The sequence below is a fragment of the Oryctolagus cuniculus genome, chromosome 6 (assembly GCF_964237555.1).
Source record: "Oryctolagus cuniculus chromosome 6, mOryCun1.1, whole genome shotgun sequence".
Taxonomy (NCBI): domain Eukaryota; kingdom Metazoa; phylum Chordata; class Mammalia; order Lagomorpha; family Leporidae; genus Oryctolagus; species Oryctolagus cuniculus.
The window spans coordinates 29538739-29559344 of record NC_091437.1 but is presented as its reverse complement, the minus strand read 5'-3'; the positions used below and the strand labels follow the sequence as shown (position 1 = coordinate 29559344).

The 20606-nt window shown below is 54.9% G+C and overlaps 1 protein-coding gene across 3 annotated transcripts; it reads left to right on the top strand.

Moving 5' to 3' along the window:
• The first annotated feature begins 2943 nt into the window (after positions 1-2943).
• GNPDA1 (glucosamine-6-phosphate deaminase 1) lies at positions 2944-11447 on the top strand. Of its 3 annotated transcripts, none has more exons than XM_008255154.4 (7): positions 2944-3078; positions 3828-3957; positions 5267-5368; positions 6967-7149; positions 8082-8266; positions 8942-9116; positions 10151-11447. In XM_008255154.4, exons 2-7 carry the CDS (start codon positions 3834-3836, stop codon positions 10249-10251), a joined length of 870 nt encoding a protein of 289 aa, XP_008253376.1. In that variant the 5' UTR covers positions 2944-3078; positions 3828-3833; the 3' UTR covers positions 10252-11447. The 3 variants fall into 3 exon arrangements, with proteins under 3 accessions (XP_008253376.1, XP_008253377.1, XP_002710318.1); XM_008255155.4 differs by having other exon boundaries at positions 3061-3279; XM_002710272.5 differs by lacking the exon at positions 2944-3078 and adding an exon at positions 3097-3296.
• Positions 11448-20606: the final 9159 nt, after the last annotated feature.

Here is a 20606-nt window from a genome sequence, read left to right as displayed (position 1 = left end):
TCCAGGGTAACCCCAGTCTTACTGGGGGAGATCTGGATTAAACGATAAGGAGCCAACCAGGGAGCCACCTGCCTTGCCAAGCTTCTTCCGCCAAGGTTTGCCCCAGCCCTCGCTTGCTCTCTGCCCTGGGGCTGTTTCAGACGCCCCTCTTGGCAGTGTGCCCCTGCTTGCAGTAGGCACATTGGATAGGCCTTAACTTCACTGGCGCCGTGCTGCGGCTGGAGGCACGCACCCGGGGAAGCTCCTTTCGTCCTCCGGGGCTGCGTGGAGCAGACCGCAGAGCAAGGGCCAACAAAGCCACCGCCTTCACGTCCTCGAGTCCTCCTCCTCGGCCACTTCTCGGTTTCTGAAAGCCTTGAACGCAGCCTCTAGCCACTGGTCTCAGGACCAAGAGCCAGCGTCTGAAGCTGTCTGGCCGTCCAGGGCACTCTGAGATACACAGCAGCTGTTCTGACGCCACAGGGGAGACTCAGAAGTCAGAAAGGGGCGGCCCATCCAAGGGTGCTGCTCGGTGGGCAGCCCTGGCAGGGAGACCCCCTGGGACCCCTCATGCCTTCCTAGCTCTTCATCAGTCTGATCTAAGCACTCTCAGACAGACGCAGGAAGTGCAGGGGGGTTTCAAAGGATCTGTGTCTTAGGGCAAGTATGGTAGAACACAGCAGCTGTTCTTAGGGCCCCAGAGTTTCAGGGCCCTAAGAAACACACAGGCACTCGCAGCCTCTCAGTGAGGCAGAGGGATCGTCTTTGGATTCCTGATCTCCACTTCTTGCATCCTTGCAGCAACATTGCTGCCAAGCCCTGCCTTCTGTGGGTGCCTGGTATCCTGGGGCCCCAGTCTGAGGGTGACACTGGAAATGACTCCTCAGCCGGCAGGCACTGCTAGTTACCAGCCTGGCGTGGGGCTGCCCAGCCCGCCCCATCACCGGGGTGATGATTAGGGTTTGAATGTCTGCCCAGGTGGGGTTCTAAGTGGTAAAAACCTCCCTTGTTAGTGAGGGGACGCCCTCAGGGCTGGCCCTCAGGCCTTTTCCATGTGTCTTGCATTGACACCAGTCTGAGATGGTGAGCAGCACAGGCATCAAGGCTCCTCCCCCAGCTAGAACCCACCTCCCCCAGGCTCACAGCCAGGCCCTGCCGGCTGGTGCTGAGTGTGCTTTCAGGCCAGGCTGCTCCTAGGTGGAGGGCTAGCCATCAGGGCAGGGTAGGCTGGGGGTCTCGGACACTCCCAGCGCTAGCAGCTGAGGGGTCAGCCTCAGAGCTGCGGGCTGCTGGTGGTCCTGCTCTGTTTCCCTCGACCTGTGCAGGTCTGGGGACCGTCTTCCCCAGGGGCACTCTGGGGCACAGGAAGTACTTCCCTTCGGGCTTAGGAGGGAGCACCAGGTTGAGTACCCCCCCCCATTTCCAGCTCCCTAGGGGGTCTCGGTGAGGGTCACACACTCCTTGGCCCATAAATGGCACCACCACCTTTCCCAACAGTGCGTCTCCCCCACTTAGTCTTCCTTATAAGGTAAAACTAAAACGCGAAACTTCCCATCATGTCTAACTTACCTGGTCCCTGCAGAGATCTCCAAGCCTGACCAAAACGGTGCCTCACCTGTGACAGGGGAAAGCCAGGGTCAATGACCCAGAAATCTGCCCCGGGATCTCTTGCTGTGTCCTTTTGTGATCGTCAGCTTCCCAGAGCAGACCTGAGTTATGCCAGCATTCCAGAGCACCTGTGTCTTTCTAGTCCTGATTCTTTCCTGACAACCTGCAGGCTCTCACTTCCGGTAACTCTTAAAACACTTAGGAGAGCAGCGATCCCAGGCGACTCACTCCCTGATTGCAGGAGGTGCCGGGCGATAGGGGGACAGGGGAGCTCTCAGTCGGCAACTCAGGATCACCAGGCACCAAGGGAAATGTCCCAGGCCAGCAGGGCAGGGCAGTGTGCCCCAGGAGCCAGGAGGCCCCGGACAGGCTGCTGCCGGCTCCCGGTCACCCTGATCCCAGGCTAGGGACGGGGCCATCTGGACTCAAGGTGTTGCCAAATTATCAGCCTCAGGCAGAACTGCTCAGAGGAAGGTTCTGTTTACTTGGAACAAGTAAAAGAAACAGTGGGAAGCTAAGTTCCCCAAAGAAACTGCCTTCCATAGAGGCAGCTGGTCAGGGCTTTCATAGCAAGGGTGAGGGGCGTGTCCAAGACGCAGCGGGAGGAAAAGCCCTCCACTCATGCATGTAAGCAACACACATGTTCATACGTTACATGTCCAGAAAATGGCCCCAAACTCTCCCCTAGGCGGATGGTTGAGTGTCGCAATGAGGAAAGTTCAGCTGAGGCAGGGAAGATCTGACTCAAACCGGTTTCCTGCAGCACCAGCGGTTCCTTGTTTGTGGTGGTCTGGGCTCATGTGGGTGCAATATTGCAAGATAAGCCTCTGCAAAACAACCTCAAGGGAGTTCAAGACTGCGCAGGTGTGCAGCACCCCTCTCCTCTCTGGAATCCTGCATGTGTGGTCACAGGAGCCCCTGAAGCCCCTAACCAAGCCTGTAAAAGACCAGTGGCAAATCTTCCTAGTTGGGGCTTAGTCAAGATTAAGTGAAGCAAGGCAGGCCAATCCCTGGCCCTGGGTATGTGCGTGTATATACTGCATGTATAGTGCATTCTTATTTCTGTAAAACCAGAGTGAATGCTCTCACAGAAAACCAATTTAGAACGTGCTCCCAGCTGTTAGCAAGTGTGGGCAGTGGGATAAACCTGCCTTTTCCTCTAGTTATTTATTGCTGCAATGTTTGATCTTTAAAAAGGCATAGAAAACCCGATTCTGTTTACAACACCGAAGTTGTCACGTCTAGGTAGATAAACGGTGTCCAGAGACACTGGAGACCGGCGAGGGAATTCTGGCTTCCTCCGGCCCCACAACGCGGGCCCTCAACGTCCGGCTGTGGAAGGCGGGGGCCCCCGGCCCCGGGGCCAGACCGAGCCGCGGCCCCGCTGCGTCAGCCGGACCGGCGCGCTCGGCCGCGTGACTCGCAGCCACGTGACTCGCGCCCTGCGCGGCCGCCAGCGCCGAAGCTGCAGCCGCCGCGGGAGGCCGCCGCGTGAGTGGGGAGCGGGGCTGCCGGGCCTCTCCGGACGGGCGGGGGTCCAGGGCGCTGCCCCAGGCTTGCGGCTGGGGGGCCGGGCCGGCGAGCCGCCCTCACCCCTTCCCCAGGGCGATGGGACCATGATGGGGAGGGGGAAGCGCTGTCGCCACCGCCGTCCACTCGGACGGCCAAAGTGAACATTACCTGAGTGAGCAGGTGATCTGAGGGAGCAGGTGGCCGGGGCCGTTGGCTATGGGGGGAACCGAGGACCCAGGACTGGCAGGTCCGGCGGGCGGGCGGGGACGCACCGCCCAGGCCCGGCTCACCGCTCCTCTTTGCGGAGGCCTGCGGGGCGGCGCATCCCCCCGGGCGCGGGAAGGGAGGCGCTGAGTCTCGCCCGGAGACAGCGGTGAAAGGCAGCGGGGCAGCTAACTGCGTGGGGTACACGCGCCCCCTGCTTTAACGCCTGGTGAAGGCGGTGGCGTCGGCACTGCTGGCCTCGCTGTGATACCGCAGGGACAGCTTCAGGGAGCTCGGGTCCTGGGAGGAGGCCCCGCAGCTGGCGACGGCAGGGGCAGGGGCAGGAAGCCGGGTCCGTCCGTCAGGAGCGCCTCCTGGTGGCCGCGCCAGCCTGCCCGCTCGTTCCTCTGCGAAGGGCCTTCTGGCTGTGGCAGCTGTGAGGGAGACCGGTCCGCCAGGATCCGCCCTTTCTCTGCCCCCGGCCCTCACCACCCACTGCTCTGGTCATCCCCTCTCCCACGCAGGACAAGATGAAGCTCATCATCCTGGACCACTATTCTCAGGCCAGCGAGTGGGCGGCCAAATACATCAGGAACCGCATCATCCAGTTTAACCCGGGGCCAGACAAGTACTTCACGCTGGGGCTCCCCACTGGTGAGTGGCGGGGATGGCGCAGGTGCCCGGGATGGGGTTTTTCAGGGGCCTGGAATGTGGGCTCACTCAGCCAGGGGTACCACGCCCACCTCCCTCTACAAAACACAGAAGCCAGGGTCCTATTTAAAATTCAGGACAGATGAAGCCGCGCGTGCACACACACACACACACACACACACACAGAGGTGGGGGCAGGGGGAGGCCTCCATGCACTGGTTCTCTCCCCAGATGCCCTGTAATAGCCACTGCTGGCCGGGACAGAGGGCAGGAGCCTGGAACTCAGTCTGGGCCTCCTGTGTGAGAGGCTGAGGCCCAAATACTTGAGCCATCACTTGCGGCTTCCAGGGTGCTCACCAGCAGGAAGCTGGAATTGGAAGCAGAGCCAGGGCTGTGCCAGGCACCTCCCTCCCCCAGCTTCTTTCTTGGGTTGGTTGGAAGGTTGGCTGCTGTTTGTCCTGTGGGATCTTAGAGCAGGAAGGCTCATAGACTGGAAGATCCTGATCTACCCCAGAAGTCGGCTGTGTCACCCAGGATTCCTTGACAGAAAAGTCCTGGTGCCCCTAGACATTCTTCTGAAGCAACGAATTACTTTCTCATTGCATCTGGAGAGTACAAGCTAGGTGCCATTCGGGGGACAACAGAGAAACTGTCACTCAAATACTTTTCTGTAAGGCTTAATTAAACACAGGACCAACAGTTCTGCTTTGTTCTGGAAAAAAGTAACATGTTTGCTCTATCTGGAGATACTGTGACCCCAGCTCCTCAAGATCACTTGCCTTACTTGTCCAATGCGTTGGCGTTGAGGCCCTCAAACTGTCCCTGCAAGTGGCCGAGACATGACCGTGGTGGGCGTCCCTGGCCACATGGTTTCCTTGCAGCTCGGAACTCTGCCGCCATAGTGCAAGACGAGGCTGTAGACATTACATAAATGAATGTGTATGGCTGTGTACCAATAAGCCTTTCTTCATGGACACTGATGTTTGAATTTATGTAACTTTCTTGTCACAAAATACTAACCTTTTTACCCTTAAGAACTATTTCAAATGTAAAGACCACCTCTAACTTACGAGCTATCCAGATAGAGGCGCAGGCCAGATTGAGCGTGCGGGCTGAGCTTTGCCACGCCTTCCTGGGGCTGGCCACCAAGTGTGGTTGTGGGCACTCAGCATAGCCAGGACCAGAGCGCTGGCTGGGACTCCCCTTCTGACTTGGTTCTCGCCGCTCTCCAAGGTTTTCCCTGTGGGGCACACTTCCCAGCATCCGGCACTGGGGCCTGCAGGGGCGTTCATGGCTGTGGCCTGTCTTGCAGGGAGCACCCCGCTCGGCTGCTATAAGAAGCTCATCGAGTACTACAAGAACGGCGACCTGTCCTTTAAGTATGTGAAGACCTTCAACATGGATGAGTACGTCGGTGAGTCTGCCCTCTTGAGGTTCTTGGGTGACTCCAGGAGGGTTGCGCTTCTCTCTGCGCGCACGGTGCAACCCTGGGGTGGGATGGGGGCATCTCAGGAAGCCCACGATGCTGATCAGTTCCTGTCTGCCAGGCTGGGTTTACTCCCCTCTCCGCAGCCACTCACAGAGCTGACTCTGTAGACAAGACGTGGCTCACAGGTGTAGGACAGCCTTGTGCCCCATCCATACCTAATAAATTAAGGAGCACCTCCTCCTCCCCGCTGCCCAGCGGCATGCCCATTGTCTCTGGAACAAATGACGGCAAGTGTCCCCCAGGGCCTGAGTGTCCCCCAGGGCCTGTGTCTGCACGCTGTCGCCAGGGTGCACCGCCAGCTCCCTCTCCTGCCAGTCGCACTGCTGGGAAGCTGTGCCTTGATGTTCTGTCACCACACCATGCCCCAGGCACTATGTAATGGCTTCACTTTAAGCATTCTTTTGTTTAAAAAAATGTGGAGACCGGGGCTGGCACCGTGGCTGACTTGGTTAATCCTCCACCTGCGGCGCTGGCATCCCATATGGGCGCTGGGTTCCAGTCCCGGTTGCTCCTCTTCCAGTCCAGCTCTCTGCTGTGGCCTGGGAGGGCAGTGGAGGATGGCCCAGGTGCTTGGGCCCTGCCTGCACCCACATGGGAGACCAGGAAGAGGCACCTGGCTCCTGGCTTCGGATCAGCACAATGCTGGCCGTAGCAGCCATTTGGGGAGTGAACCAATGGAAGGAAGATCTTTCTCTCTGTCTCTCTAACTCTACCTGTCAAAAAAAAAAAAAAAAAAAAAAAAGTGGAGACCAACAGGTGGAGTAGAATTTGCCGCCTGAAGCACTTCTGCATGTGTAGGAGGGTTACACACACACTGCGGGGCAGCCATCTGCACAGCTCACCTTGGCAACCTGGGTCCCCGCACAGACCACTCCTCTCCGGCCCTGCAGCCCGCCGTTCCACTCTCTGTTTCTCTGACTGTGCTGAGTCGTAGCGTGTGTCAGAACGGTTTTGTTTTAAGACTGATTTATTTACTTGAAAGGCAGATTGAGAGAGAGAGAGAGAGATCTTGTATCTGCTGGTTCACTTCCCAAATGCCCACAGCAGCCAGCGCTGGGCCAGCCCAAAGGCAGGAGCCTGGACCTCCATCTGGGTCTCCTACATGCGTGTCAGGAACCTGAGTACCTGGACTTCATTTACTTTAAACATTATTTTTCTCCTTGGATGAAAAGCAAATCCACTTTGGGAGCCCTGAGATAATTCTCTCCAACGGCTTGGGGTTCATGCTGAGCAGGATGTAACTGGGGGTGAATGCTGGGGTGGAAGGCACAGGGTGAGGGTGTGCTTGCTTGCTTTCCTGGTCCTACCCAGAAGCCCGCATTCCCCAGCTCCCAGGCTGTGGGCATGTCTTATAAAGAGCAGAGTGAGGGGACTGCTGGGTGGGCGGGCCCTTGCCGACAGCAGCTGGTCCTGGGTGTGGGGGTGCCGAGGGCTCCCCAGTGGGCAGCACCTGCATGTCCTGCATCCTGGGGGCAACGCTGTGGCTCATACTGGGCGTGCCTAAGTGTCCCACGGCCCCCCAGGGCTGCCTCGCGACCACCCAGAGAGTTACCACTCCTTCATGTGGAACAACTTCTTCAAGCACATTGACATTCACCCCGAGAACACCCACATTCTGGACGGTAACGCTGCCGACCTGCAGGCCGAGTGCGACGCCTTTGAGGAGAAGATTAAGGCTGCGGGTGGGATTGAGCTCTTCGTTGGAGGTGAGCTTGACCAGCAACAGGACACATACAAGGCCGGGCTAGGGGCCAGACTGCACGGGGAGGAGCAGACAAGATACAGGTCATGCTCTCTGTGCCAGTGCCGGTGGCATCATCTGTCACCCTGTGGAGGCAGGGGATGGGAGCCCCAGGCCCCTCCCTGGCCCTGTGAGATTTGGGGGGCCCCCTCTTTCTGTGCTTTGATGCCTTCTCTGTACATTGAGAGGGCTGGTTTGGATTCTGTGATTCTGTCTACTCCCCAGTCCTCAGGTTCTGTTGCTCTTATCACTTGAAGTCAGGGACCCATGTAATTCCAGAAGATTCCACACAGCCCCTGCCTGCTAGTGATAGCCAGCTGAACCCGAGAATCTGTGACTGAGTCAAGGCCCCCTGGCAAGGGGCAGTGGGGAAGGTGGGGGCCGTGGGCGTCTCCTATGCAACTGGTGCCCTTGCTGCTGGCCTGGGCAGCCCCTCCTGTGTCCTTCCTTTGCACCCTGTAGTTACGCATGGTAGGGTCTCCCCGGACTGACCTGTGCCGCGCCTGGCTACCCTCTCCTGGATGTCAGAGTGTCCTGTTTGAGATTCTGTAAACATTGCAGCCCTTGTTCCTCTCCTGTGCATGGTTCATTGGTTCACTTGCTGCAGCTCCATCCCGGAAGTGCTACCATAACCGCAGGCAGGAGACAGAGCGGCGCTGCTCTCTGATGATGGAGGGAGGCAGGAGCCATGTGAAGTGCTCCTCACGTGGCCTCTGAGGGTGGCAGCACGCCAGCAGTGTCCGCATGCGCCTCACATAGGATGCTCCTGGGGGAGCAGTGAGGAGGCAGCATCTCCAGGGCCTTTTTATCCAGACCCTCGTTAGGGAAGGACAGAACCTCCATCCTGGACACCAAGGGTCCCGGGGACTCAGAGGGCTGCCTGCTGTTCCCCCACAGGCATCGGCCCCGATGGACACATCGCCTTCAACGAGCCGGGCTCCAGTCTGGTGTCCAGGACCCGGGTGAAGACGTTGGCCATGGACACCATCCTGGCCAATGCCAGGTTCTTTGACGGAGACCTGGCCAAGGTGCCCACCATGGCTCTGACAGTGGGTGTGGGCACCGTCATGGATGCCAGAGAGGTAAGGGCGCAAGGGGTGGGGCTGGAGACTTTGTTCACTTTAACTAGGCCGCTACCACCTGAATATGCTCTTTTTAAAAAACTCTTACTTGGAAGGCAGAGAGTGAGTGCCCATCTGCTGGTTCACTCCCCAAATGCCCACAACAGCTGGGGCTGGGTCAGATCAAAACCAGGATCCAGGAACTCACTCTGGGTCTGCCACGTGGGTGGCTGGGACCCAAATACTTGAGCCATCATCTGCTGCCCCTCCAGGCTGCACATCAGCAGGACACCGGGATCAGGAGAGAGCTGGGACAGAAACTCAGGCACTGCAGATGGGATGCAAGTGCCAAGCAGTGTGCTCACCACAGCGTACAACGCCTGCCCTGAACACACCCTTCCTAAACATGACGACGGCATCCCAAGGCTTCTGATCCAGCCTCCTGCTGACACGGACCGTGGGAGGCAGCAGATGATGGCTCAAGTGCTGGAGCTCCTGCCTCTTGGCTTCCACCTGCCCCGGCCCTGGCTGCTGTGGCCATTTGGGATGTGGACCAGTGGATGGAAGTGCTCTCGCTCGCTCGCTCACTCGCTCTTGCTCTTTCAAATAAGCAAAAACAGATAAACTTTGAAAACTCACACATAGCCTTCCAGCTGTTTGGGGGCTCGTGTGTCACAGCTGTTTTCCGGCCCGCAGGTGATGATCCTCATCACAGGCGCACACAAGGCCTTTGCGCTGTACAAGGCCATCGAGGAGGGCGTGAACCACATGTGGACGGTGTCTGCCTTCCAGCAGCACCCGCGCACCGTGTTTGTGTGTGACGAGGACGCCACCCTGGAGCTGAAGGTGAAGACTGTCAAGTACTTCAAAGGTGAGCAGGGGAGGGCGTGGCCCGGAGGGCAGCTGAGGGTGCCCTAGGAGTGAGGGGCGGAGCTAGTGTTCGCCCCCTGGCCATTATAACTGCCAACCGTGCCCTCACTAACAACCGGGCCCTGCTCGCCATCTGCGTTCGTCTCTTCCGTCGGTGACACAGGGTCCAGCTCTGGAGATGTTTCCTCTAAGGAAGAAAAAGGCAGAACTGCACGCAAGGGCTGTATGGCGATCCCACAGCAGCCAAGTCTCGGGCCTCATGCAGGACTGCCATCTAGGGGAGGCACAGAACTGGCAGCCCACGGAATCTGGTGCTTGAAAATGAACCTAGGCATTCCCCAAAGGCCCCCAACAGCTAGAGCGGAGCCAGGCAGCAGCCAGGAGCCAGGAACTCCATCCAGGTCTCCTACACAGGTGGCAGGAACCCAAGCACTTGAGCCACAGAGCTTTAAGCAAATTGATGTGAAAAATCCTCATTTACCAAGCAGGTCAATTAGGAATTGGTTCTTTGTTGAAAAGATTAACAGTTGGGGCTGGCACTATGACATAGCAGGTAAAGCTACCGCCTACAGTGCTGACATCCCATATGGGTGCTGGTTCAAGTCCCAGCTGCTCCACTTCTGATCCAGCTCTCTGCTATGGCCTGGGAAAGCAGCAGAAGATGGTCTAAGTCCTTGGGCCCCTGCACCCATGTGGGAGATCCAGAGGATCTGGCTTCAGATAGGCACAGCTTTGGCCGTTGTAGCCATCTAGGGAGTGAACCAGCAATGGAAGACCCCCCTTTGCCTCTGCCTCTCCATAATAAATAAATCTTTAAATAAAAATTAAGAGCTAAGTAGTCACCTCCCCTGGTGATTGCATTTGCATGAGTTCCATGAACTCTGACACTAATTCCGAGGAGGTGTTTATCATTTGTGGACAACACAGAAAAAAGATACCCATGCCAGAACACAATTTGAAAGCACCCAGATGTTAGTGTGGAGAATCATGGGGTTCTACCAGCAGTAACCGCTTTTTGTTCTTAATTTTTTATAGGTTTAATGCTTGTTCATAACAAGTTGGTGGACCCCTTGTACAGCATCAAGGAGAAAGAAATTGAGAAAAGCCAGTCTTCTAAGAAGCCATACAGCGATTAGTGCGTGGTGGGGAGCTGCTACCGAGTACCTCCTAGGGACAGGGCTTTCTGGAAACTGTCTTTAGGAGAACACAGTTGTCCCTTTCATCCAGTCTGGTTACTCAGATCTAAGTGGGGAGGTGATCCTGGCTTGGGGCTAGCAGCCTGGTCGTGCAGTCCAGCCACAGGGAGAATGGAATTTACCCAGAAAAGAAAAACCTCAGGTGGCACTGCTGGCACTCTGCCTGCCCCCGCCAGGTCAGGGGCTCTCCTTCGGTTCTGTCTCAGCCGCTGTTCACACGGGCAGCACTTGCCCCGGCTCTCCAGCGGGAGGCCACCGCAGGCTGCCCGGCACCGACACTCCCCCTTGGTAGAGTGCTGGGTGCTCCTCCCCAGACGCCTGCTCCTTACTTGAGACCCATCGGCCAGCTCGCACAGCACCTAGAGGTGTGTGAGGAAGCGGTAGCCCTGGCCAGACCCGTCTTTTCTCCAGTGTTGTCTCTGCTCTCACAGCTGGCTTTCCCTGCCCTAGGCGGGCTCCCCAGGGGACGATTTAGGAAGGAGGGGCTGAGGAGGTAGCTTTCGCTGACAAACCCAAAACCCCCAGGGACCCGGCCACGTCAGACTCCGCTCCCTCGGGGCCCCAAGGGGAAAGTGGAAACCAGCTTCCCTCCAGAGGCCTCGCTGTGGTTTCTGCCGTCTACAGTCAGTAGTCAGGACACAGTCCACTGGGCCAGCAGAGTCGGCCCCGAGTTCAGGGGTGCGTGGAGCCGAGGCAACAGGCTGGCAGGCGGCTCAGATACCACACTCTTGCTTCCAGAGGAGCTGGGTGCCAAGACCAACCCCAAATGCTTCTGGCATTGTTTCCCAGCCAAAAATCCACTGCTCTTCTCACCGTCCCGGGTGCACGCTGTGGTCCGAGGCTGAGAACTGGGCAAGTAGAGGCCCTGTGCCCACGGCCGCCACCTCAGCCTTCGTGGAGTGGCCGCTGCCCCCTGCTCCCTGCTTCTGTGCCTGTTCAAAGCTGCTGCTGTCCCTCCTCCTGGGAGAGCTCCATGGCCGGGCTCGGCCTCACCCGCACAGTGCTGCGTCTGGTACCAGCGTTTCATCTGTAGTTTTTATACTCAATTGTGCTGTTATTCTGTTTTAAGCTACCAATCAATGGACTTGTTTGCACTGTGATATTTTTCTATTAAATTCAGTACTTTAAAAAAAAAAGTTGTTATCTGTGAATTTCAACCCACAAACTCCAAAGGTCATCTTCCGAGATTTTGTTTCCAGAGTTTCTGTATTTTGGAAGTAGCCCGTGAGCAAAGCTTCAGTCGGTCCTCACAGGGCTGGTCAGAAGGTCTGAGCACAGCACCCGTCTACTGAGCTCTTTACTCATGAGAGCAAAAACCAAAGAGTTCATCAAAATGAAGCACCTTTGTGGAAAAGGGTAAACACATGAGCAGTACACGCTCCTGTTCTGGCTGTACCTGAGAGCCAGACAAGGCCACAGCTGTGAAAAAGAATAATGCAAGTTTGTGATGAGGCACACAGTGAATGGAATAGAAAAGTCTGGTCTTGTTGTTTAGTTAATGTAATGGAGTACCTTGGGTCAGTGCAACCAATGGAGCTGGAAGTTGGGAGAATGGTTTGATTTCTTAACTTTATTGAAATGGAATTTACATGTTGATAAAATTCACCCGCTAAGTATCAGCCTGGTGACGTGTATTAAAGTTAAGACCCGGCGCCGTGGCTCACTAGGCTAATCCTCCGCCTGCGGCGTCGGCACACCAGGTTCTAGTCCCGGTCGGGGCACCGGATTCTGTCCCGGTTGCCCCCCTTCCAGGCCAGCTCTCTGCTATGGCCCAGGAGTGCAGTGGAGGATGGCCCAAGTGCTTGGGCCCTGGACCCCATGGGAGACCAGGAGAAGCACCTGGCTCCTGGCTTCAGATCAGCGCGATGTGCCGACCACGGTGGCCATTGGAGGGTGAACCAACGGCAAAAGGAAGACCTTTCTCTCTGTCTCTCTCTCTCACTGTCCACTCTGCCTGTCAAAAAAAAAAAAAAAAGTCGTGCAGTTCCTCGCCACAAGCCATTTAACACTGAGATGCTCCCCGTGCTCCCAGGCTGCCACGGCTCTGCCTGGTATCTAGATTTTCCTTTTTTTGCTGACATAAAGGGAGTCACAGGACATGTTGTCTTGTGTGTCCAACTTCTTAAGCAGGACAGTCTTTAAGGGCCATCCATCTAACAGGTGCCAGTGGACCACTCCTTTTCATTGCTGAGCAGTATGCCATGTGGATGTACCAGTTCATGCAGTTGAGAAGTGTTTAAACATTCAGTAGGTACATTATATTTAAAAAAACAAAAACAAAAACAAAAAAACCATGAAGACAGACGAGATGTTTGTATGAACCCGGGACCTTGAGGTCTCAGGTCAGCTTCCCTAGTGGTGCCGGCCTCTACAAGTGCCAGGCTGACCAAGTGGTGCACAGACCCCGGGTCACCTGGGCCTCCTCCTCAGGGCTCCTCAAAAAGGAACCATGGTGGGCCATGGTTAGCTTGTCGCCAGAAAATAAAGGCACTTTACAAAATGTTTTGAGTCAGTGTTGTGAGGGCAAACCAGCCAGTGAAATGGTCCCCATTGCTCAGGTTGTAATCATCTGATGAAAAAGGAAATGTGAAATAGAGCAGACTGGGGCCAGCTGGACCTGTGGAGAACAAGTCTGATTCTCTAAAGAGAAAGGCAGTATTTGAAGTGTACACGGAGTTGTAGGAAATGGAGGGAATTTGTTTAAATAACAAGTAGCAGTGCTGACACAAGCTGAGGTTGCCTTCCCTCTAGTACATCTGTATATAAAGTAGAAACGGGGCCGTCGCTATGGCGCAGTGGGTAAAGCCGCCATCCGCAGTGCCGGCATCCCATATGAGTGCCAATTCCAGTCCTGGCTCCTCCACTTCCGATCCAGCTCCCTGCCATGGCCTGGGAAAGAAGTAGAACATGGCCCAAGTTCTTGGGCCCCTGCACCTGTGTGGCCAATCGGGGAGTGAACCAGTGGATGGAAGTCCACTATCTGACTCTACCTCTTTAATTTTTTCAAAGAAATCTTAAAAAAAAAAAAAAAAAAGGTAGAAAGGGATGCGGGGCCTGGGCCGCTCATGCCCCCATGGCTGTCACTCTCACTGCTCAGCTCTCTGCTCCGGTGCTTCCCCATCCTCCAGTGTAGACAGCAAACCCCGATTCCCTCCCTCACCCTGCGGCTGGCTCAGAACCACTTAGTGCCTGGAACGCGTTTTGCTTCCCACTAGATATCAACTCCATGAAGGCCGACAGTCCTGCTCTCCCCCACCCCATAATGGCGCCTGGACAGCTGGGGCAGGGTCACATGCAGAGCTACCAGCTGGCTGGCTCTCCCGAGAGCAGTGATCACACACTGTGGGCCCACTGAGGCACTAACCTTGCTCTGGGAACCAAAATCCACCCACGGTGAGATGCTGGCGATGCACACATCTGTTTCCAGTAAGCCATCCCATGGCAGGCTGCAGAGTTATGAGAAAGTCGCACTGGGGGACCCGAGGGAGCCCTCACCGCCAGCGCGCAGTCAGCACAAATCAGGTCACTGAGTCTGCCTCTCTCAGGCCCCAGCCCCACCAGCTCTCACCGCCTTGAAGCCAGTCCTCCAGCGGGCCCTCTTCTCACCCTGCAGCATCCAACTGTCCTCTTCTCCTGGACCACTCCCCTCAGCCCAAGGACAATTTAGAAACGGGGCCAGCACTGGCCAGCGGTTAAGACACCAGTTAGACTTCATATCCCACAACAGAGTGCCCACGTTCAACACTCAGCTCCAGTCCTGACTCTGGCTCCCTGCTAATGTCCACCCTGGGAGGCAGCAGGTGATGGTTCAAGTACTGGATCCCTGCTACCCATGTGGGAGACCTGTGTGGAGTTCCTGGCGCCCAGCCCCAGCCACACCTGGGGGCTCTTGTGGACATCTCAGGAGTGAACCAGCAGATGAAGCTAAGAATTTTTTAAAAATAAATTACTAAGTAAAACGTCTCCAACTCCAGTCTTTGCCTGCCATCCCTGTGGTCTTCTCATTACAGTTATACTTCATAATTGTCCCAGTTTTTTGGATATTCTGGGTATTTTTCCCCATTCCCGCTTCAAATCTTCAAATGTCAGTTTGGGACGTTCCTGCTGAGACCTTCAGATCACCAGTTCTTTCCTGGCGAGGCTCCAGTATTCAGCCCCATCTCAACGCTCTCCAGCACTGCCTTTTGTTCTGCGTGGGTCTCTGCTTGCACACCTCACTGCTCTCGCCCATCACTGCCACATCTTCCCACCAGAGGCCTTAGCACATGATCGTTATGTGAACTGCCCCGCCAGCCCCCAAGCCTCTGCACGCCAGCCTGGCTCTGAAGCTCGCTCTCTGGCCCTGTTCTGCAGCTCGTGTTACTTTTCACTAGACAGCCAGACGCGACGAGCTGAGTGACAGAACGGCCTTCACCTTGAGGCTGGCCTGGTGTGGCTGCAGCCGCAGGTGTCAGGGCCACAGTTCCCCTCGGCATCCTTGCTTTCATCGTCCTGCTGTCCCTGGGCTTCCCCAGCAACTCCTTAACCTGGAGCCAGGGTCCTGTGGCTCTCGGTGGGCACCCACTGGTGTGTGGCACTGTGGAAAAGCGGTCTACAACCTTAACAAGCCTAACTTGAATTTTTTTTTTTTTTTTTTTTTTTTTTTACAGCGGGTTCCAGCCTGGACCGCAAGCTGCAATACTTCTAGCTGTTTTCCCCTCCTCCTAAGTCAGACAGGAAGCCGCGGGACGTGAGACTGCACTGCCCTGCCCTCCCCTCCCCGTGGCAGAGGCAGCCTCGGAGGAGGCTTTCCTGCAACAGAGAGCCCTTGTGACTCTGGCTGCATTTCCAGGTAGCTCCCTTGCTGCTCTCCTTGCCTGAGGTCCAAGAGGATGCTCCTGCTCTCTTCACAGGGAGAACCCAGCAGGGCTGCTGGGGCCCCTCAGCCAGCCTCCAGGGGTTAGCTCCAGGCTTCGGCTTTGACGGAGCACCCCTAGATTTCTGTGTCCCTCTGGTTTTGGGGTGCAGTTTGCCCTGTGATCTCAAGTCTCTGATGGATCTAGGAAAAGCCATCCATTTCCAGCTGGCTCAGCCTCTTCCTGTTACGAGGCCATCGCTCGCTCGCTCGCTCTCCACATTATTCCCTCCCCAGCCCAGTTAAAACAGCCAAAACCCCCACGACAATGCTGACCGCTCCACTGTCAGAGCTCCTCCCACCTGAGTGCAGCGTCAGGCTTCTGACTGGCTTCGGGGATGCCACGTGCTTCTCCCCTGCCCGCCACGGACTGCCCAGTCCTCAGAGCTCTCTACACAACTTTATCCCCTGGTAGTCTCGCCCAGGCGCCTCACGCTGACATCTCTCGCTTGAGTCACCGTTGACTGCCTACCCAACAGCTCAACTAGGGTAATGACCAGGTACCTCACTTACCTGTCCACAACATTCCCAATTTTCACCAGCAAACCTGAGCTACCTATGGCCTTCTCCCTCTTAACTGCTAAGGCGAAACTACCTTACCATCAACCCCGACACTCACTTCCTCACATTATACATCCAACCTAGGAGCAAATTCTGTGAGTTTTCCCTTCAGGGAAAGTACACAATCTAAAGATTCCAACTGTTGGCACCCTGGATCAAGCCACCTGCTCGTCACACCCGAGTCACTGCAAAAGGCCTCAACGCTGCCCTGTTCCCACCCTTGCTCCCCCGTTCCTAGAGCCAAGCCAGACCTTACTATTCCTCTTCCCAAAGCCCCACAGGCTCCACGCCTGGCACAGTGGAAGTGCACACGGGGTCCTAGGCAGGCCATGGCACTGCCCACTCGTAACTGTCCAGCCTTCCTGGAGCCACGGACCGGCCCCCAGCCCCTGGCCTCTGCCTGGAACCCTCCAGCCCACACGGTGTGCGCTGCATGGCCAAGCCTCTGCTCAAGGGCTACCTCGGCAGCACTTACCTCCTGAGGAACCACATTAGGTTAGCTGTTCTCTTCTTTCGGGTTTGCTTTGACAATGGAGAGAGGAAACCCAGGCAAGGAAAAGCAGGTGTGCTACTTAGTTAGCACCTGGTGACGCTGGCATCAGAATCCAGGTTTTTGAAGCACACATCTTCTCCAAAGCCTCATCTGGCTCAGAGACACAGGAATCCCCGGCCACCTGAGCACCTGCAGCGTCTACACTATGGCTGCCGAGAGCTGACAACACCCCCAAAGTTCCATTGGCCAGCTTTCTGACTGCAGCCCCTCGCCTGCTCAGCTGGCTGCCTTTGTATTATGTCGAGTGCAGGGAGCAGACTGGCTGCTCTCACCTATCACTGGGCATCACAGAGTGACAATTCCTCAATCCCATTTGGGAGCTTAACCGCCTCACTTCAGTGGCTGAAGTCAAGTGCTGCTCCCAGCACAGACAGCTGCTATGATACAACTGCACAGGATGGCAACTAGGGTTCAAGTACAGCGGCCAAGTGTCCTCAAAGTTTCTGGTAATACTGGCTGCTGCCAAGACACCATTCTGCCCACCGATGTATAAGACAGACTACAGTGAAATACAAGGAGGAAAACCCAAGTCCCAGAAATTCAATCTGCTTTGGTAACAAAACCTCAATTCCTGTCTTAACCAGTTACTCTGATTCTAGAACATAGGAACCACTGCCACCTGCTGGTGATGCTTCTTCTGACAAGGTTAATACTGGGTGGGAGAGGCAAATTCCACACTTGAAATTTCCTTTTTCAAAGCCAGCAGCCACAGGAATAGCTTCATGATTCTTACCTGATTAACTCATTATTCTTGATGGAAAACTAAATTCGAAAGGATTTAAAAGTTGTTTTTTTTTTTTTTTTTTTTTGACAGGCAGAGTGGACAGTGAGAGAGACAGAGAGAAAGGTCTCCCTTTGCCGTTGGTTCACCCTCCAATGGCCGCCGCGCTGCGGCTGGCGCACCACGCTGATCCGATGGCAGGAGCCAGGTACTTATCCTGGTCTCCCATGGGGTGCAGGGCCCAAGCACTTGGGCCATCCTCCACTGCACTCCCTGGCCACAGCAGAGAGCTGGCCTGGAAGAGGGGCAACCGGGACAGAATCCGGCGCCCCAACCCGGTGTGCCGGCGCCGCAAGGCAGAGGATTAGCCTAGTGAGCCGTGGCACCAGCCTAAAAGTTTTCTACTGTGAAACGGAACCCTCTACGACCTCTGGGACAGGCACTGCAACAGGGGGGAAGTTGCCACTTGGGACGCCTGCATCCCAGCCTCCTGCTAATGCATCCCTGAAGGCAGCAGAGGACGGCTCGAGTGTATGGGTCCCCGCCAACCACAGGGGAGACCCAAAGGGGACTCTCAGCTTTGGTCTGGCACATCCTTGGCTCTTGGCATGTAGGGAGTGAAGCAGCAGCTAATCCTTCGTCACCTTAGTGATGAAGCCACAGTTCTGGGAACGTGGCTTCTGAGCCTTTTCTCTGGCCTCTCTGCCACAGGTGGGGAAGCGGCCACCCAGTGCACTTCCCTATGTGCAGAGGCAGCCCCTGACTGCTTACTCGGGCAGAGCTCTGGGCTCCAGCTGCCGCACCGAGGAGTCTGATCCACTTAGCCAGAGCTGAATGATACTCTTCATAAAGCTGAGCAGGAAAACACCCAGAACAGGTGAAGAGCCAGTGGAGTGTCCTGAGCAAGAACTGACAGAAAGTTACAGAAAGACCTCAGTGAAAAAACAGTCATTGATTTGCCGAGTCTTCTAGAAACAGCTGATCTCTAAGAAAAGTCTCTCAGCTCCTGAGCAATGTGCGTGCATCAGGATATTCCAGCTGTTCCTGTAACACGAACAGTAAAGATGGATGGGGCAACTGTGACAGCCAAGGCGTCTAAGGAGACAGGGTGAATACAAGTGACAGGTCAGCAGGGGCAGCTGTTTGGGACAGCAGGTAGGATGTCACCTGGGACAGTTCTCTCTCACACTGGAGTTCGAGTCCCAGCTCCTGTGCTTCCCATTCAGCTTCCTGCTAATGCACACCCTGGGAGGCAGCAGGTACGTACCCAAGTCCTACTCAGGTACCTGGCTTCCTGCCACCCACCTCTGAGACCTGGACTGAAATCCTTGTTCCTGGCTTTCACCTGGTCTAGCCCCCGCTGTTGCAGGCATATGGGGAGTGAATCAGCAGATGGGAGATCTATGTCTCTATTAATAAATAAATAAAAGTTTTTAAAAAGAAGAAAAAGGACGTGAGGAAAAAAAGTAAAGAAATCTGAAAAATAAAAAGACCGGTTAGTAACAATGTATCAATGTTGGCTCTTCAATGTGACAAATTTACCATACTAACTCTAATAAAAGGGGAAACTGGTTCTCTGCACCACCTCTGCAGTTTTTCTGTAAATCTAAAATGATTCTAAAATCAAATGTTTTACAAAATGGATAGAAGATACTCAACTGACAAAGGCAAGTCCTTAACCCCAATCACAAGCTTAATCACAGACCCTCTGTTTTTTTTTTTTTTTTTTTTTTTTTTTTTAAAGATTTATTTATTTAAAGACAGAGCTAGACAGAAAGAGATCCATCTGCTGGTTCACTTCCTAAGTGGTTGCAACAGCAGGTTCTGGACCAGGCCAAATCCAGGAGCCTGGGATTCCACCCAGGTCTTCCACAGTGGGGGCCTGGGGCCCAAACACTTGGGTCATCATCTGCTGCCTCCCCAGGTGCATTAGAAGGGCGCCAGGTCAGAAGTAAAGCAGCCAGGACTCAAACCAGCACTGATATGGGATGCTGGTATCACACGTGGTGGCTTAACCTGATGCACTAAAATGCCAGGCTATCTCGACATATTTTTACATTTATTTAAAAGGTGGGAGGGAAGGGGTGCATGAGGGTGGAGAGAGAGCTCTCCCATCTGCTGATTTATTCCCTAAATGCCGGCAGCAGCTGGGACGGGACCAGGCCAAACCCAGGAGCCAGGAACTCCATCTGGGTCTCCCAAATGGGTGACAAGGACCCAAGCACTTGAGCCATCCTTGGCTGCCTCCCAGGGTGCACATTAGCAGGAAGCTGAATGGGAAATGAAGAGGCGACTTGAATGGTACTCCAGCACGGGATGCTGGGTGTCTCAAGTGATGTCTTAGTCTGGCCAAATGCCTGCCTCCAAAGTGACTTTTTAAACTAAGTTATTTGGCATTTTATTTTTATTTCTCAATCCTAGACCAAAAGCTTCTACATAAAAATCAAGAGACATGGCCTCTTCAAATTCCCACCAAAAATATACATAAGATTCACATCAATTTATGGCAAATCTGAGCCCATTTATATAAAAAAACTAAAAAAAACTTTTTGTGATTAAACCAAGTATAAAACTATTCTCTCATGGTTTTTTTTTTTTTTTTTTTTTTTTTTTTTTTTTTTTTTTGACAGGCAGAGTGGACAATGAGAGAGACAGAGTGAAAGGTCTTCCTTTGCCATTGGTTCACCCTCCAATGGCCGCCATGGCCAGTGCACTGAGGCCGGCGCACTGCGCTGATCCGAAGGCAGGAGCCAGGTACTTCTCCTGGTCTCCCATGGGGTGCAGGGCCCAAGCACTTGGGCCATCCTCCACTGCACTCCCGGGCCACAGCAGAGAGCTGGCCTGGAAGAGGGGCAACCGGGACAGAATCCGGTGCCCCGACAGGGACTAGAACCCGGTGTGCTGGCGCCGCAAGGCGGAGGATTAGCCTAGTGAGCCGCGGCGCCGGCCTCTCTCATGTATTTACTTGACAAAGCAGACGTACACAAACCAATCTGTTTCAGGGGGCATTCAAGGAGCTAAAGGTCCCAACCAAAACACCTTAAAATTAGCTCCAAAGACATGCCTCAAAAATAAGGTAAGTCCTATTGTCTTTGTTAAAACTGAGGGATGAAGAATTAGTACCCAAAGAAGAAAGAAACACATTCTCAGCAAATAAATCTATCTCTGGGACTAAACACCTGTGTTGGTTTAAAAATGGGAAAAAAAAACCCTCCCTGTTCTTTCATCAAACTTTATTATGAAAGCTTCTGACATCCTCAACATAATGAGCAACAGCTTCAAACAAAACGATCTCAAGCAGAAGTCAACTAGTCAGGGACCACAGCGCCTGAGCAGCTACAAATGCCCAAACCCACGGCGGGGCTGGCACTGCGGCGCAGCGGGTAAAGCCGCCACCTGTGACACCAGCATCGCATGTGGGCCCTGGGTCACATCCTGGCTGCTCCACTTCCAATTCAGCTCCCTGCTAATGGCCTGGGAAAAGCAACAGAAAGATGGTCCAAATACGTGGGGCCCTGCCGCCCATGTAGGAGTGCCAAAAGAAGCTCCTAGCCCCTGGCTTTGGC

What these genes read in the sequence shown, in the direction of transcription:
- GNPDA1 (XM_008255154.4), top strand. Translation starts at nt 3,834, where the DNA reads ATGAAGCTCATCATCCTGGACCACTATTCTCAGGCCAGCGAGTGGGCG. An exon ending in CACGCTGGGGCTCCCCACTG is followed by an intron (nt 3,958 to 5,266) that starts GTGAGTGGCGGG and finishes CCTGTCTTGCAG; the next exon opens with GGAGCACCCCGCTCGGCTGC. An exon ending in CAACATGGATGAGTACGTCG is followed by an intron (nt 5,369 to 6,966) that starts GTGAGTCTGCCC and finishes ACGGCCCCCCAG; the next exon opens with GGCTGCCTCGCGACCACCCA.